Raw genomic sequence first — 16987 nt, 5'->3', positions numbered from 1 at the left:
GAAAGATACAACTTGGGATAATGAGGGCTGTGGTAGAATGGGGAGTGAGGATTGCTGACAACTGAGAGCTAACAAAGGCAGAGCTCTTGTGGAAGCCAGCTCTGCAGCCCCTGAGCAGCAGCCCAAGACTTTCCTGAGGAGATGCACAGTGTAGGAGTAGGAGCCCACTAAAACCTTCCTCCCATTCATGTCATTTTTTAAACAAACTTATTTATTGGAATCAAAAGGATAGATTTTTTGCCTTTCCTTCCTTCCTTCCTTCCTTCCTTCCTTCCTTCCTTCCTTCCTTCCTTCCTTCCTTCCTTCCTTCCTTCCTTCCTTCCTTCCTTCCTTCCTTCCTTCCTTCCTTCCTTCCTTCCTTCCTTCCTTCCTTCCTTCCTTCCTTCCTTATTTATTTATTTATTTATTTATTTTATTTTATTTTATTTTATTTTATTTTATTTTATTTTATTTTATTTTATTTATATCCCGCCTATCTGGTCGGTTAAGACCACTCTAGGCGGCTAACAGCATAAAATAGTATAACATTTTTTAAATAGAATAAACCTTAGGAGAGGGAGGAAACAATAGGAAAGGGAGAGGATAGGGCATCAGGAATTGTCTGGAGGGAAAGCCTGCCGAAACATCCATGTTTTAGTTGATTTTTAAAGATACCCAGCGAGGGTGCCACGCAAATATCAGGAGGTAGGTTGTTCCTGGGGTAAATTTGTGGAATTTGTGTTAGTGAAAGGAAGGGGGAAAGCCTCTAAAGAATACTCAATACAATTTTGGAGATGTAATCTGTAAGAAAAAAATTATTATAGTAAATAGAGTCCCGTGGGTATGGGGTGCACATTAGAATTTAGTTTATAATAAGCACTATTACTTGTAATTTTTTTTTGTATTTTTGATGTTATGTATGAGTTCTTTTGTGTATTTTTTTTGTATAAAAAAAAATTAACAAAAAGGAGGTAGGTTGTTCCAAAGGCGAGGAGCCACCGCCGAGAAGGCCCAATTTCTTGTCTTTATCTTTCCTTCCTTCCTTCTTTCTTTTGAACGAGTTATCCCTTTGAAGCGAAATGTGCTACTGCTACCTTGATTTACTTTTAGGCTGCAAGTTTGGATCACCCAAAATGATGACTGAGGTATCCCGTGACCTGTTCAGACTGAAATGAGGGATTCTTTTTAAAAAAAGTTAATCAGAAGTAAAGGACCTTTAGTAAGTATCTCTGATGTCAACGCAAGCATGCAAAACACCTCTAGGTCACCAAAGTATAAGCGCTGCCAGGAAAACCTCTGATAAATAGCTTAACGCTCTGGAAGCATATATTCATCAGCTCCCAGTAATTCCTGAGCCATGTACATTTCTTTCCTGTGGCCACCAAAAAGATTCTTCAGGCCAAGACTGAGACAGCACCTACTCTCCACTTCTCATTTCCAGTTTAAACGTTTCACAATTCAAAGCTTATAAATAATTGCCTCAATGATGCGTGTAGCTGAAAAGAATCTAACAGTGGCTTTGCAGTGCTCACAATAGTAAGAACTCTGAATGGGCAGTTGAGTAAGCAGATACACACAACTTCAACTGGAAAGGAGCTACATGTCATGAACGACTGGTATGTGAAAGCATGTGTACGGCAAAGTAGTGAGAAGTCTGGTTGCATTTGTTATTCCTTCGGCTTCAATTTTTGTTCAGGCTATTTAAAGACCAATAGCCTAGAATATTATCGTCTTCTCCTATGTGCTGTGATGGTTTTGTAATTTATCAAAAATACTTCCCTTTTGAGGATCAGGCAATATAAGCTGTTTAAATCTATGTATATCTGTTATCTTTTTTGTAATCTTCTCAAAGAATTAGTCTACGATTGTTTAATTTGGAACCTCTGTGGCTGTCTGTATGCAAATGTGTGCCCCCACAAGGCTAACCTAAAAATCTATCTGTATGTACCGATTTGGGGGGGGGGGAATGTGTAGAGTACAAAGTCCTTGATTCCATTGCTGCTTCTGTTGAACACACAGTGAGGCCTTGGATAAGAGGTCCCCCAGCCTTAGCTACCATCATGTACTTCTCCACAAGGGAATGTACTGGAGGCACACTTAGCCTTCTCAAGCTTCCAGGAAAGTGTTAATTTCCTGGTGAGACTTCTAGCCCCAACCCCTCCTTGTCACTGCTTGCACAGTGAAGAACGTCCAAAGAGATGACAGCCTGTTATACGTATTCAGGAATCTCAACTTTTCAGGATCTCCAATCATGTGGAGAATAGAGAGACTCTACATGTAGCAGGAGCTTTCCTCTTGAATCAGTCCCTCTCCCAATGGAGGCAGCGACTGTCAGGGGTGGGGGTAGAATTCTCTGCCTGTCCACATGTCCAAATTAGCCCATTTCTGAATACATGGATATTGCTGTTGAACTTTATAAGCATGAAGTGCTATTAGATCAATGGCACTAATACAACGGTTGCAGTCTTGTTGCTTACTGTGGCAAGTTCTTACTGCTTACTGTGGCAAGTTCCAACTAGAGTAAGCCCAGTGGAAGTTACAGGGGAGTTGATTCACCAAATCCTCAGTGAGCCAATGGGCCTACTCTAGTTGTGACACTATAATGAGCAACAGGATTTTAGTCAATATGATAGCACAGGATTTTAGTCAATATGATAGCAGTGACTAGTGCTACCTGGATGCAGATCACACTTTTTCTGAAGAGAAATACTTACAGGAAGATTGTCTGTATGGAAAGCTTCCAGTTTTGTGTCATTCTGTGCTCTGGTCTGCAAGCTCTGTACCTCTTGATACAATTGGCTGTTCTTTATTTATTTCATCGCTGATCAAAGCAATCCTGGGCACTGTGGCGACCAGTGGCTTATCCATCCTCCCATTACAGACAGCCCAGCCTGCTTTGATCCAGGTATGCGGGGCTTTGGGGCAGCATGAGAGAATGTTAGAGCTTGAATTCCCAGGATTGAGAACATGCAGAGAACCTTCATCTTTGGCAAGATGCAATAGGCTACTCTGGAGTGGGGGTGGAGATCACAGTTACAGATCAAGTGAACACTCACCAAAAATCTAGTACTTGGAAAAGTTACTTTTAAAAACAACTGGCATCTTGGCTGGATGATTCTGGGAGTCACTGTCCAAAAATATTAATGTTTTCAAGCTGTGAAACAAATTAGGAACACAAAGAAACTAATGCCAAATATTGCCGATAAAGGCACATTTACTATAGTTTAAGTACCTGGAAAACTAAGGTATCCCTAAAATACCAGCACAGCTTAGATCAGCGGAATCTGTCTGGATAGCTTACTATGTTTCTTGGCTGCAGAACACCTGGGGAGTGGAGTCTGATTTCCCACTCAGCCTCCTGGGAAAACAGCCAGCCTATATAGCCCTGGGCAAGTCACACAGTTCTGGATTGAGCCCTGAAGAAGGGTACTTGTGAGTACTGAATACCTAGAAAACCCTGAGAAGGGTTGCTATAAGTGAGAATCACCTTGATGGTACACTATTATTATTATTATTATTATTATTATTATTATTATTATTATTATTATTATTATTATTATTATTATTATTATTATTATTATTATTATTATTATTATTGTTGTTGTTGTTGTTGTTGTTGTTGTTGTTGTTGTTGTTGATGATGATGATGATGATGATGATGATGATGATGATGATGATGATAATAATAATAATAATAATAATAATAATAATAATAATAATAATAATAATAATAATAATAATAATAATAATAATAATAATAATAATAATAATAATAGCAACAGCAGCAGCAGCAGCAGCAGCAACATGTACTAGATGCTGTTGAACTGCAACTCCCCTCATCTCTAACCTCTGGCTACAGTGTCTACAGTTGATAGGAGCATGGAGGGTGTACAACAGATGGAGAAGTGCTGGGACTGTTCAGTGCTGTATGCAGCTGCTTGATAGAAGAGTTTCTACAAGTAAAAGCACATTTCATATTGGCTTATCTGGTGCCTTAATGCCTTCTCCCTTTAAAAGATTTTTGTGTAGATAGCACCGATTTTGAGTCCCTTCCTCCTTGGTTGCCATTTTGTTGAACCACATGAAATCTAAAACAATATTCTGCATAGAAAAGGAAAGCAATGGGCTGTCATGGAGTATAAACAGACTGATGCTCTGAAGAAGCTGGGGCTGCAGCCATGAATGTTGTGTTATGTGTCCTCAGAGCAACTTTGTGTGTACTCCGCTTCAGGAGGAGGCACTGCTGTGTCAGCAGCACTGCAACCTGAGAAGGAAAGGCAGCAGAGCCTACGTTGTCATTGCACTTCTTGTTAAGTACTTATAGCAACTCTATGAGAAATCTCCAACATGTCTTCTCCTCAGCAGCCCTGCTCATTTTTTGTAAACAAAAGCCTGTGGATTCCTTTGGAAATCAATTCATCTCATATTTGGCCTTCCTCTTTTCATACTGCCGCCAACCTTTCCCAGAATTATTGTCTTTTCCAGAGAATCTGGCCTTCTCATAATGTGCCCAAAGTAAGACCACCTCAGTTCCATAATGTTTGCCTCCAGAAACAGTTCAGGATTGATTTGCTTGAAGGCTCACTTGTTTGTCTTTCAGGTGATCTGTCATATCTTCAAAACTCTCCTCAAGCATCATCTTTCAAATAAATCATTTCTTTTCCTGTCAGCTTTCTTTACTGTCCAGTTTTCTCACCCATACAAGAATGTGGATGATCTTCAGCTTGCTCTCCAGTTACAAACCTTTACTCTTGATTATCTTTTCTAATTCCTTCATTGCTGTCCTTCCGAGTTTCAGTCTTCTAATGATTTCTTGACTGAAATCTAGTTCTGTAGTCATGATTTTGCTCTTCTTAATGTTCAACTGCAGTCCTGCTTTGGTACTTTCTTCTTTCACTTTCATGAAAACTTGCTTCAAGTCATTGCATATTTCTCCCAGGCAGACACTGTCATCTTCACTATCTTAAATTATTGATGTTTCTTCCACCAAACTCCACTCCTGAATCTAGTCTGGCTTTCCATACGATGTGCTCTGTGTATTAACTGAACAGATAAAGGGATGAATGCACCCTTGTCTGACACCTTAGTCTATAGAAAGTCATTCTGTCTCTCCATATTCAATCCTCATATGCGTTTTGGTGTTGCTTATGTTTTTTGGTATTGTGTTTATCAATCCTGTTAGTATCATATACTGATTGTTATCAATCTTAAGTGTTTTTAAGTGTTCTTTCTTGTACATCACCTTGGGTCCTTTTAAAGGAGAAAGGCAGGTTAGAAATGTTGCTTAAATAAATAAATAAATAAATAAATAAATAAATAAATAAATAAATAAATAAATAAATAAATAAATAAATAAACAAACAATAAAATAAATAAATAAAAAATAAAATAAATAAATAAATAAATAAACAATAAAATAAATAAATAAAAATAAAATAAATAAAAAAACAATAAATTATTATTATTATTATTATTATTATTATTATTATTATTATTATTATTATTATTATTATTATTATTATTAAATAAATAAATAAATAAATTTGTTCCTTAGCTGGACTTTCAATTAATCAGGAATGTTGTTTAAATTACATTTTGGCATTGCAATCCTTTTAATGTTCTTTTTCAACATTAATGTTGGATATTAACAGTTCATGATCAGAACCACGATCCGCTCCATGTCTTATTATGATAGAGAGAAAACAGCTTCTTTATCCCCTGCTTCCAATTATATAGTCTCTTTGATTTCTGTATTGCCCAGCTGGTGATGTCCAAGTGTACATCCATCTGTTTGTTTGGTTGATGTATTTGCAACAAACAGATTGTTGGCTTTGCAGAACTCTGTGAATTGTTCCCCTGCTTCATGTTTTTCCTCTATACCAACTTTTCCAACATTAGTACATCTTATTTCCCTAATCTGTCTTCCTTGGGTGCGAACAGTAGTCCAACATAGTTTTTATACACAAGTTCAGTTTGTGTGAATTACTGGGATGAATGAAAGCTCTGAATCCCCTAATGCTGAATCTGCTCTTATTTTTAAGAGAAATATAGTATATTGCTCTTTCCCTAAGTACTGTGTAAACTTAGTCATTCAGTTTGGGGAGTTGTGTTCTCTATAAATAAGCTGACGGCATACACCAAAATCCAGGTCTATAGAGCCTGTGTCCTGAGCCCACTCCTGTACTGCAGGGAGTCCTGGACACTTTGTGCACAGCAGGAGAGGAAGCTGAACATGTTCCATATGCATTGTCTTCAATGCATTTTTGGTATCACCTGGCAGGACAAAGTTCCAAACAGAGTAGTCCTAGAATGAGCTGGAATTTTTAGCATGTACACATTACTGAAACAGTGCCGTCTACGTTGGCTCTGGCATGTCATGAGAATGGCTGATGGGCAGATTCCAAAAGATCTCCTTTATGGAGAACTAGTGCAGGGAAATCACCCCAGAGGGAGACCACAGCTTTGATACAATGATATCTGCAAGCGGGATCTGAAGGCCTTAGGAATGGACCTCAACAGATGGGAAACCTAGATGTCTGAGCATTCAGCCTGGAGGCAGGCGGTGCATCATGGCCTCTCCCAATTTGAAGAGACACTTGTCCAGCAGGCCGAGGCAAAGAGGCAGTCTTTGTCTTCAGTGTGGAAGGGATTGTCACTCTCGAATTGGCCTTCTCAGCCACACTAGACGCAGTTCCAAGTCCTCCAAACAGAGCACATTACCATAGTCTCTCGAGAATGAAGGATGCCTACTACTACTACTACTGTTCTCCATAGCTCTCTTCCCTCTTGTGTTTCTCCTCTTGTGAGGGCAAGAGGAGAAGGGGACGACAGAGGACGAGATAGTTGGACAGTGTAATTGAAGCTTCCAATATGAATCTGACCAAACTCTGGGAGGCAGTGGAAGACAGGAGGGTCTGGCGTGCTCTGGTCCATGGGGTCATGAAGAGTCGGACATGACTTAACAACTAAACAACAACAATTCTCTATAGCTACATTAGTTGCGTACGTATCGTCAAGTTTTGTTCTTTCACAAAAGCAAGGAACACTACCAAATGTTTTTCAACTTGTCTGTCTCTACCTATTCTCCGTTTTATATATTTTCCCCCACACTAATGTGTTCTTTGATTTCTTTAATTGGCATTTGGATTGACAAACCATTTAGGTACCAGATAAGAAAGAAAGTCATTCTTCTGTTTTATTACTTTTGTTCTGAAAAGTTGCAATGATCCCTGAATTGTTCAAATGAATGCTGTGTTTTCTGCTCCTGTGGCACAGGACTGTGTGCAGCCTCATGCAGGGAGGATATTCTGCATCTCAAGGAGAATGCTGGCAAAAGGCAAATCTTTGAATTGTGGCCAGCACCAATATCAAAATCTCTTGACTGATTTCCTTTGAACTCCCTGATCTAAATGTCAGGGGACGAAGCATCCAGGAAGGCTTAATGAACCAATCCAGCTAAGTTTACAGTGCTGAAAATTTGAAGTTATTTACATGTGGAAAGATCTGGCTTTGGCTGAATCTGGATTAGTGTTGGTAGGTTTTCAAGTATGAGAAAGAACATGATACATCTGTCTTATGAGATATATTGGTTTCCCAATGTGTGAAATAGGATCTGCTTCATACCAGTGACCCATTTAGTTTAGGACTCCCTGCCCTGAGTAGCTCTCCAAGAATCCCATACCTTCAACCGAAGCACACATTCCCCCATTCCGTCATAACCAGATGCCAAACATGCACACAGCTGCTAACTCCGTGCAGACAATGAGGCTACACTGCACCATCTGTTTGAAGGAACGAGTGGTCAGATGCAAGGAATAAGGATATCCAGAGCCGGTGGCAGGGGCTGGCATGGTCCAACAGCTGCTCATGCCCTTGCCTCGGGAGGGGGGGCGTTACTGAGAGCCCCCTAGTCCTGCTGTTCCTTTTCATCATTGCTATCCACTGGCTTGCTCTCTCCTTCTGCCTCATCTAGCTTCATTGAGCAAGTGTGTGTGCCACACCACTAGTAGGGAAGCAACATTCCCCACCACTATTTGTGTTATTGAAGGATGCTACCCTGGCGTTAATTTGCTAGGATGTGTTTTTTTCACTGCTGTCATTCTTTTAGCACCCTGAAGCAACAGAGGCCAGCCCAGGAGGACATGTGGGGCAGTGCCAGCCTCTTGCCCGCCCACTCCAGTCCACCTCCTTCCCAGGGGCAGAAGGTCAAGGGTCACCTGTGTTTCTCCTGCTGCTGAGCTGTCTTCTCACTCTCTAGTGAGTGCACGTTTGTGCAAGGGGAAACAATTTTCTTAAAAACGAGCATCGGTCCAAAACAAAAGGCAAATAAATAATAATAATAAGTAGGCAAAAATATTGTGGCACCTTAAAGACTAACTGCTATATTTTAATGTGAGCTTTCATGGACAAATCCACTTTTTTTCTTGTCCACAAAAACTTCCGTGAGACTACAGCAGTTAGTCTTAAAGGTGCCACACTTTTTTGGTTTATGCTTTATTTTTCTTTTGTTTTGGCCTGATATGCTGCGACAGATTAACAAAGCTACCTCTTCTAAAATTTACAAATGAATGTGAGGGAAGAATGCCCAGGTGCATAGGAAGCGGGGCAGGAGATATTCTTGTACAGTGCTCCTCAGCTGAGTTGTGGAGTGAGCATCAATGGAGTGGGGATGAGGGAGTGTCTGCGTGAGTGAAACCCTGCCTGTCTGTGTGAGAGACAGGGGATGAGGGGGAGAGGGAAACAGAGAAAGAATGTCTTGGTTTCCCTTTATGTGGGTTACCACGGACACTGTCTAGCAGCCACAGTGGGCACCAGCTGCTATGCAAGGAACAACAGGAGCAATGGCGAAAGCAAAAGAATTAAAGGGTGCAAGTTGTTTTCTCCTGAATCTGCAGCCATTCCTTAAAGAAATGTGTTCCATGGTCTGTCTGCTGGACAGTATCGCTGGAAGTATCACCTTAGATGGTCAAGATCTTGTCATGCTGGCTGGTGGATTCTGGGAGTCATAGTTCCCAAAAACAATGGCTGGAATTCCATGGATGCTTCCATTTATGCTTGCATAAAGGGAACAGTTTAAGTCACAGCAGCAAAGTGTCACTCATGAACAAGGTGTGGGTTGTGTTCCTGGGGTGCATACGCCATCACACCACCAGGCCTGTGCTCAGGGTTGCAACCACCACCTTGTTATGAGTGGCATTTTGCCACCACAGTTTATTTGACTTCTCTGGTGAAGGACACACCTCTCTGAGAGGATTCAGGCTTCTCTTTCCAAGTCCTGCACATTAATCCCTTAGCCACAAACAGAACTTTTGAGCAAACTCTTCAGGTGACGCGCCACTGTGTTGGTCATGTTCAATTCTATTTGTCATCACAGTTGTTATATGCACTCTCTTAGCTATATCCAAAACAAGGGGTGCTGACTACTTCTACTAAACCACTCAAATTTTGCATTAAAAGACAACATTTTGGCGCCTTGGATTTTGCAGGCGGGCTGTACAGTATGTGTTGCATTTCTTGTTCGTTTGTTTCCGGTTATACTGGGCTTCGAATTTGCTTTCTCCTATACGATCATAAAAGATGATGTTTACACAGAGGCATAGACACGTCCTTTCTTGATGCTTTTTCAATCACAGTAATTCTGGATTGGGGGAGGGGGTTTCCCAGCGTCTCCTCCAGCCAGCCAGGTAAGGAAAAGTTATGCAGACTACAAATATAACTTCGTGACCTGCCCCCCCTCCCGGTCCACCCCCCCAGGCCCCAAACCGTCCTCGGCCAAGTAGTTGTAGGCGCGGAGAGTAACCCGACTCCCCAGAGCGCTCCGGACCCCGCGCCGCTCCTGCTCCTCCTCCTCCGCCTCCGCCTCCCTCGTCCGGCGCGGGCTCTCCCGGGCGCAGACACCGGGGAAGGGATGAGCGACAGAAGCGCGGCGCGAGGAGGCTGGCGGTGAGTCGAGTCGGCCGGGTCGTCTCCGGCGCCGCAGGGGTTGCCTTTGCGTGGGTTGGCCGAAGGGACGAGGCCGCGCGAGAGTGTGGGTCCCGAGGTGCGCGGGGACGGGGACGGGGGGGGGAGAGGCTCGGTGCCCGGAGGGTGGCTCCTGGGCGGAGGGCAGGGACCCGACGCCTGGATTCCAGGGGGCGAGCGTTGGGGCCAAAGGCTCGCTGGCGTCTCGGAGGCGGGCTAATCGGTGGCGGCCAAAGCAGAGCGGAGCCTTGTGGCACCCGAAAGTCCGTCAAGTTTTCCTGAAGGTAAGCTTTCGCGGATGGGTGGCCTCGGCTTCGGGTGCCACCCGCTGCAACCTGCGAAAGCTAACGCCGGACAAAACGTGGTCGTCTTCTGGGTGCCACAGGGTTCTTGGGCGCTTTTGCAGGCTTTTCCGGGGGCTTGGGGAGGAATGCAGACCTCGGCCGCCTTCCACCGCACCTTCTAGTTCCTCTGGTTCTCCAACTCTCTCCCACCCCACCCACTCCTGCGCCGTATCTTCCAGGCACCCTGAAGTTAGCGCGGATATTGGGGGGGGGGGGTGCGGGACGGGGAGAAGCGCTCGCCCTCCCCACCCTCAGCGTCTTAGGCTCTGAAGGCACAGAGGCCTCGCACGGGGTCGTCTTGGCGCCCCTTCGGCAGCTCCCGGGCCTCTGAGCCCCCCCGCGCGTCCCTCTGTCCACTCTCCCTCCCCCCCCCCCCCGGCAGCACCTCCGGACCCTCTCGGGAGTTGGGATCGCTTGCGTGTGGAAGGCAGTTGGGCAAACGGGGCAAGAGCGATGGAGAGAGAAGGCGTCTGGGCGCGGGAGCCGCTGCTTTCTTCGGAGAGCCGTTGAAGCTGAACCACTAAAGCCACTTTCGACTTTGCGCAGAGGGAGAGAGAGAGAGAGAGAGGCGAGGGAGAGGGGGCACGTGTGTACGCGCTCGTGTCTCTGCGCGTGTTGAAAGCACTTAGGGAGAGGGGGCGCGCAAAGAAAAGAGGCGAGATCGGCGAGCGGTGATGAGGGGGATTTCGCCCAACGGGGGGGGGGTGCACCAAAAAGTTAACTGGCTTCGGACGCCGCGGCTTCCCACGGGGAGTGTCGAGGAGGCAAAGGTGCTCCGGCTGCCAGCTTGCCCCCCCACACACACATACACGCATCTCCACGCGGCGCTGTCCCTGACACAGTAGGCGGTAGACTCCCACCCGGCCCTCGCGGGGCATCTGGCTGCTGCTCCCACCCGGACCCTCATTCCCCGACCCTCATTCCCGCCGCCTCCTCCCGTGCAATCCGCAAGCGCAGCCGCTCCCTCCCGCGCCTCCTGTGCCTCCCGCTCGCCTCGCGCGATTGGATCGGCAACACACGCGCGGGCGCCCACGCACGCACTGGACCCCGACTGTCAATTGACGGGTCGGTCGGCGTCGCCGGGCCACCGTCCTAAACCGACCCTGGGGCGCAGGACGGGCTCTTCTCTAGCACTCCCGTTTTGCGCTCTGAAGTGATCAATGCCCGCCACCGACAGTCGCTTTCTAATAAAACAACACAAATTTAAAGAAAGAGAGAGAGAGAGAAAGAGAAGTTTCCTAAACGAGAGCTGCCACCTGAGCGTCTCCCCTATTTGGGTAGAAGCGCGCGCGCCTTTCTGAGTGCGCGCTCGCCGGCTCCGTTGTAACTGTACGAGGCTGAAACGTTAAACCACCCCGATTTGTACCTACGAAAAGGTCAAGGGCATCCCCCGTCTTTTTCACCTATCTGGAAAGGGGCTTTAAAAGATACCTTCGCCAGCACTTTGCTGGTGACCGTGCCTTCTGCCCCTCGGGGCCCGGAGCGCCGAGCACAGGGAACGGACGAAGGCCACTTTTCCCAGCCCTTCCCTCCAGATTTGCTGTGAGTACCTGAAGTTTTCGGAGAAGCTCCTCTTCCGATTTCTTTCGCCACCTCCAGAGTGGACCTTTCCCACCTCCGCGCTGTCTCTTTCCCTGGCATTTGCTGACCTTTCCAAACCCTGAACGTTTTGCCCAAGATAGCAGAGGAGGGAGGGAGGGAGAGAGAAAGGGATTCCATTCTGGTGCCTGTAAAGATAATATTTTCCTTGCTCTCTTTCACCCCTCCTGCCCCGCCTCCCTCCCTTCTCCATTCTGCCATCACTAACTGGCACTCAGTAAAGCACGCTCCTTCCTCTGCCTCAAAAACTGGAAGGGGCTGAGACTTACTGTAGGCCATGTTGTCAGGTATCCCTGAGGGGTGTGCCCTGTCTCTAGGAGGGCACCTGGCCCAGCGCAGAAGTGATGGGGAAGAGCAGAGTTCCATTCAGGTAAGGGAACTGAGGGGCTTTGAGAAGTCCAGTTCCTTCATTCCTTTTATTATTTCTTTAATTTATACTCCCCTTTTGTCAAAGTAGCTTACAAATGATATTAAAAATGATTTGGGCTGAACTGAATCAAGTGGTTTAGGCATCTGGCTGTGGAGCCAGAGGTTGGGAGTTTGATTCTCCCCCCCCCATGCCTTCTTGACAGGGGCTAGACCCAATGACCCATTGAGTCCTTTCCAGATCTGCCATTTTAAGATGATGGTGGTGATGAAGAAGTTGTTAGTCCCAATCACGAGTTGGGAAGAGTATCTGCCCTCCCCACATTCTTAAATTTAGTTGTTATTTTAATTACCACAGACAGAAACATTCTGTTTTAGTGGTGCACTAGCACATCTTTTGGGACGTGGTGGCGCTGCGGGCTAAACCGCAGATGCCTGTGCTGCAGGGTCAGAAGACCAGCAAGTTATAAGATCAAATCCACACAACGGAGTGAGCGCCCATCGCTTGTCCCAGCTCCTCACCAACCTAGCAGTTCAAAAGCATGTAAATGTGAGTAGACAAATAGGTACCACCTCAGTGGGAAGGTAAAACGGCGTTCCCTAGTCACGCTGGCTACGTGGCAACAGAAACTGCGCTGGCTCTACGGCTTGAAAATGGGATGAGCTCCACCCCCTAGAGTCAGACACGACTGGACTAAAAATGATACCATTAGTACATCTTTATACATCCCCTCCCCACTCCAAATTCTGTGAACACTTTTTATCTCAGACACAATAAGTTCATTAAAGCCAATGGGACTCACATAAGTCTTGATCAACAAACCCCAGTGATTAAGTTTGGTTGCTATAACATGGATCACTCAGTGTTTAGGTATCTGGTTGTGGAACCAGAGGTTGGGAGTTTGATTCACCACCATGCCTTTTGTGAGTAGAACCAGCCTCTGTGGCCTTGGGCAAGTTGCACAGTTCCTGGGTATAGTATGTCATTTCTGAGTACTCACTACCAAGAAAACCTTGAAAATGGTCACCATAAGTTAGAATTGGTTTGATGCCACATGATGATGGTGAGAATGATGACTGACAATTGCTTTTAACTAATTCATTCTTCCAAACTACCTTACCTTGTTTATTTAAAATGCAGCTTAATTTGAAGCAAGGTAGTAGAATACTGTACCGTCATTATTTTGGAGCAGACGTAAGCCATGAAGAAGTGGCTTTAAGATACAAACAACAAATTTCACTGTAATGGCCTCACAAGATGGTTTGCAAGACCCTAAAAGATGAAAACGTGTTTACAGTTTACTGTAAAACCAACCACTCAACAAAGCAGTAGCTAAAGTTTCTTAGTCTCTCTCGCTCTCTCTTTCTCTCACTCTCACCCCCTTCCTCCCTCTTCAAGTTTTGTAATTTTTAGAAATAAATGTGTGACAAAACTAACAGTACAGAGGCAGTATGTATGCTTCTGGGAAAGGAATTTAAAAAATGGGGGTAGGGGGCACCATTGAGAAAGACCTGTGTGTAATACATACCAACCCGGTGGCTGTCAATGGTGGGCCACAGAGCAGGTCTTCCAAAACTGATCAACAGGTGTAGCCATTCCTTCATGAAACATGGCCCCGGACCAATTTGTACTTTAATGGTTTAAATCAGCATTTCTAATTGGACCTACAAATAAACCAATAGCCAATGTACGGACACAAAATTATATGATATACAGATTTGTCCCTCAGCAGCTTTCTAGCTGCCACATCTGAACCTGCAACAGTTTCTGACTTGTCTTGACATTACTTCTACTGCAGCATTGACTGAGACTGCCAACATCCTAACAAACCACATAATATTCTTTTGTGGCAGTTTGATTATAAATTGCAATGGACAAAAGTCAACCTTCCAACAGCATTTCCAATCTCCCTGGTTCCGAAGTCACATAAATCAGGAGAGAAGTAATGGGCTATTCAGTTGATCACTGTAGGCTTTGCCCTACTCACACTGTGAATTCTGAGGCTGTTCTTCTTGGCTGCATTTTAACTTCTATATCCATAGACATACTGTAAGTGAACTGTATCAGCCAGTCACCATCAGTTGATAGTTTGTGGCTTAGGTGCATAATGATGGCTACCATGGAGGATGGTGATGTCTTAATGCAACAGTCACAGGATATGGCTGCCCAAACTTTGAATAAAAAGGAACTGTGAAGTAGGTGCCAATGTTCATAAATAGGCAGAAGTAAACCATTTCCTGCCCAGGCTTAAGATTTAGTCCTGTTCAAGTTGGTGGATTAGGCTGAAGTCAGTACAATTAATTGTTGGCTACCATTTAAATGAGTAAAGTCACAGCAAGGTTCAGGGGGTCACTTTCTTCTTGTTGAGGGTGTGTTTATGTTAGAGCTAGGGTTGTCCATGCAAACAAGTCTGCAATCCTCCTTTCCCACCTGAATCATGTCCAGTTCCATTTGTTTTTCTTCTTCAACTAGGATGAACTTCACCTCTTTTGTTGCTTCACCATCCCAAATATCTTAGATTGTGCACATGGCTTGAACACATTCATGCCAGTGTCTGAAGCATTCTTGATTGAGACTGTGAGCCCATTTGAAATGTGCACATTATTCAAAGTACACGTTGCAGATGTGTCCATTTTATGGGTGCACATTAACAGCCATTTATTAGCATGAAGCTTTTCAACTGCAAACTACAGCTGCCTTGAAGTCAGTCCAGGGAGCACAGATCAAGAAAAGACTGTCCATCTTTAGACTGAAACTGGTTTCCTTACACAGGCATGGTTGATGTTGTTGTAATTGTGTGGATTTCTATGCTGCTATGCTAAACGTTGAGCTCAAGTAGCTGATTGCAAATAGATGGGCATAGAAAGGGCTATATGTAAGAAAATGATGATCATTGACAGGATTAGGATGACTTGAATCCAGTAGATCAAGTAGTAGAAAATGAAGGCAGGTAATGCCAAAACTTTGATAGAATTTAGGTAGTAAATAAGGGATTCAGAGACTTGAACATCTGGAGTTAAGGATCAGAAAAGCAGATAGAGCAAAAGAGTTCTACCATGGTCCAACTAGGACCAGACATCCATAGGTCGTGAAGGATGTCTATAAAAGCTTGCAGGACCTTGGATAGCTCTAAGCATACACTTGGTTTGATAAGGTCTGGCATTCAAATGAGGCCACTGATCTTTCTTTGGTCAGATGCTAAACAGAAGCGACACTAAAACACATTCAAAGCAGTAAGGCTCAAGAATCTATTTAAGAACCCCACTCAGGCAGCCAGTAATTAAGGGAAAGCTTGCTTGAAGAGAAAGGTATTTGCCTGCTTGCAGAAGGACAGCAAAGATGGGGCCAGCCTGGTGTCCCATGGGAGGGAATTCCGGAGTCTGAGAGCAGCATCAAAGATGGCCCTCTCCTGTGTCCCCACCAAACACTCATATGAAGGTGATGGGACTGAAAGAAAGGCCTCTCCTAACATTCTTAACAGTTGGGCATGTTCTAGTGGGAGACACAGTCCTTAAGATAGCTTAGATCCAAGCTGTTTAGGGCTGTGCAGGTCAGGGAAAAGTACTGGATCAGCAGCCAGTAGAGCTGCTCTAACAACAAGGTTATGTGAACCCTGTGACCAGCCTCAACTAGACATCTGGCTGCTGCGTTTTGGACCCACTGATGTTTCTGAGCATCTTTGGACATTGCAGAGACTGGTATGGGAAAGTGGAAGTACCAATCATTCAAGCTTCCTATGTAGTATTTGTAGTGGAAGCTCGTTTACAGCAGGATACCCTGTAGAGTGACTGTCATTCATTCTTGTACGATGAAGTAAAGTGAGGTACTTCAGGATAGCAATAAACCACATCAGTGAGAATGTACGATGAGAAGAACAGTGCCCTTCTTTCTTCTCTTCTTGTGAGGGAATATGTAGTTAATTCTATCCATCCATGCAAATAAATAAATTAATCTATGGAGAGTGAAAGGAGGCCACGCTGCCTTTTGGATTTGTGGGCTGTAAAGCCACCTTCACTGAACCTTCCCCTTTAAAAGAAAGGTAAAAGGTAAAGGTAAAGGTTTCCCTTGACAATTTTTGTCCAGTCGTGTTCGACTCTAGGGGGCGGTGCTCATCCCCATTTCCAAGCCATAGAGCCAGCGTTTTGTCCGAAGACAATCTTCCGTGGTCACATGGCCAGTGCGACTTAGACACGGAACGCTGTTACCTTCCCACCGAGGTGGTCCCTATTTATCTACTTGCATTTGCATGCTTTCGAACCGCTAGGTTGGCGGGAGCTGGGACAAAGCAACGGGAGCTCACTCCATCGCGTGGATTCGATCTTACAACTGCTTGGTCTTCTGACCCTGCAGCACAGGCTTCTGCGGTTTAGCCCACAGCGCCACCACGTCCCTTTAAAAGAAAGGAAAAGAAGCAAAAGAAGAATTATCTCATTGTGCTTCTAGTTCTCTTGGGCACCCCTTTTAGAGGAAAAATGCAGCACTGCGGGGATAGACTCAGGCAACTATCAGGAACTGAATCTTCTCCTCTCTTCTCTCATTACTGAATGCAATTTCAGCATAAGATGTATTCATCTCTGGTGCCTCAGTCCTAGGTCATTCTTTCTAAAGTCTAAGAAAATAAAAGGTCTATGCTAAATCACTATGTTAAAGTCATTGTTTGCTCCTCCATTAACAGTGGCCTCAACGATGAACAGAAGGTTGAACAGTAGTAGTGGAGAAGGGAAAGGCAAGCAGTAAG

At 44.7% G+C, this 16987-nt stretch overlaps 1 protein-coding gene and 2 long non-coding RNA genes across 4 annotated transcripts in view; 2 read left to right on the top strand and 1 right to left on the bottom strand.

The window, feature by feature from the left end:
* Nucleotides 1-12105, bottom strand: part of LOC140706917 (uncharacterized) — a 52223-nt gene extending 40118 nt beyond the window's left edge. Inside the window, exon 1 of the long non-coding RNA XR_012086848.2 lies at nucleotides 11834-12105. This is a non-coding gene — a long non-coding RNA (uncharacterized LOC140706917). The remainder of the gene's footprint in view (nucleotides 1-11833) is intronic.
* Nucleotides 9849-16987, top strand: part of AQP4 (aquaporin 4) — a 31779-nt gene continuing 24640 nt past the window's right edge. For both annotated transcript variants that reach the window (XM_020785672.3, XM_072998883.2), the window contains exon 1: nucleotides 9849-9921. In XM_020785672.3, coding sequence (XP_020641331.3) covers nucleotides 9887-9921 — 35 coding nt within the window. In that variant the 5' untranslated portion in view covers nucleotides 9849-9886. The remainder of the gene's footprint in view (nucleotides 9922-16987) is intronic.
* On the top strand, nucleotides 13617-16708 carry LOC144588978 (uncharacterized). The gene is made up of 2 exons (XR_013544775.1): nucleotides 13617-16288; nucleotides 16653-16708. It is a non-coding gene; the product is annotated as an uncharacterized LOC144588978 (long non-coding RNA).

Source organism: Pogona vitticeps, chromosome 4 (assembly GCF_051106095.1).
Source record: "Pogona vitticeps strain Pit_001003342236 chromosome 4, PviZW2.1, whole genome shotgun sequence".
NCBI classification, from domain to species: Eukaryota; Metazoa; Chordata; class Lepidosauria; order Squamata; family Agamidae; genus Pogona; species Pogona vitticeps.
The sequence above is the reverse complement of the archived record's forward strand: the minus strand, read 5'-3'. Positions and strand labels throughout refer to the sequence as shown.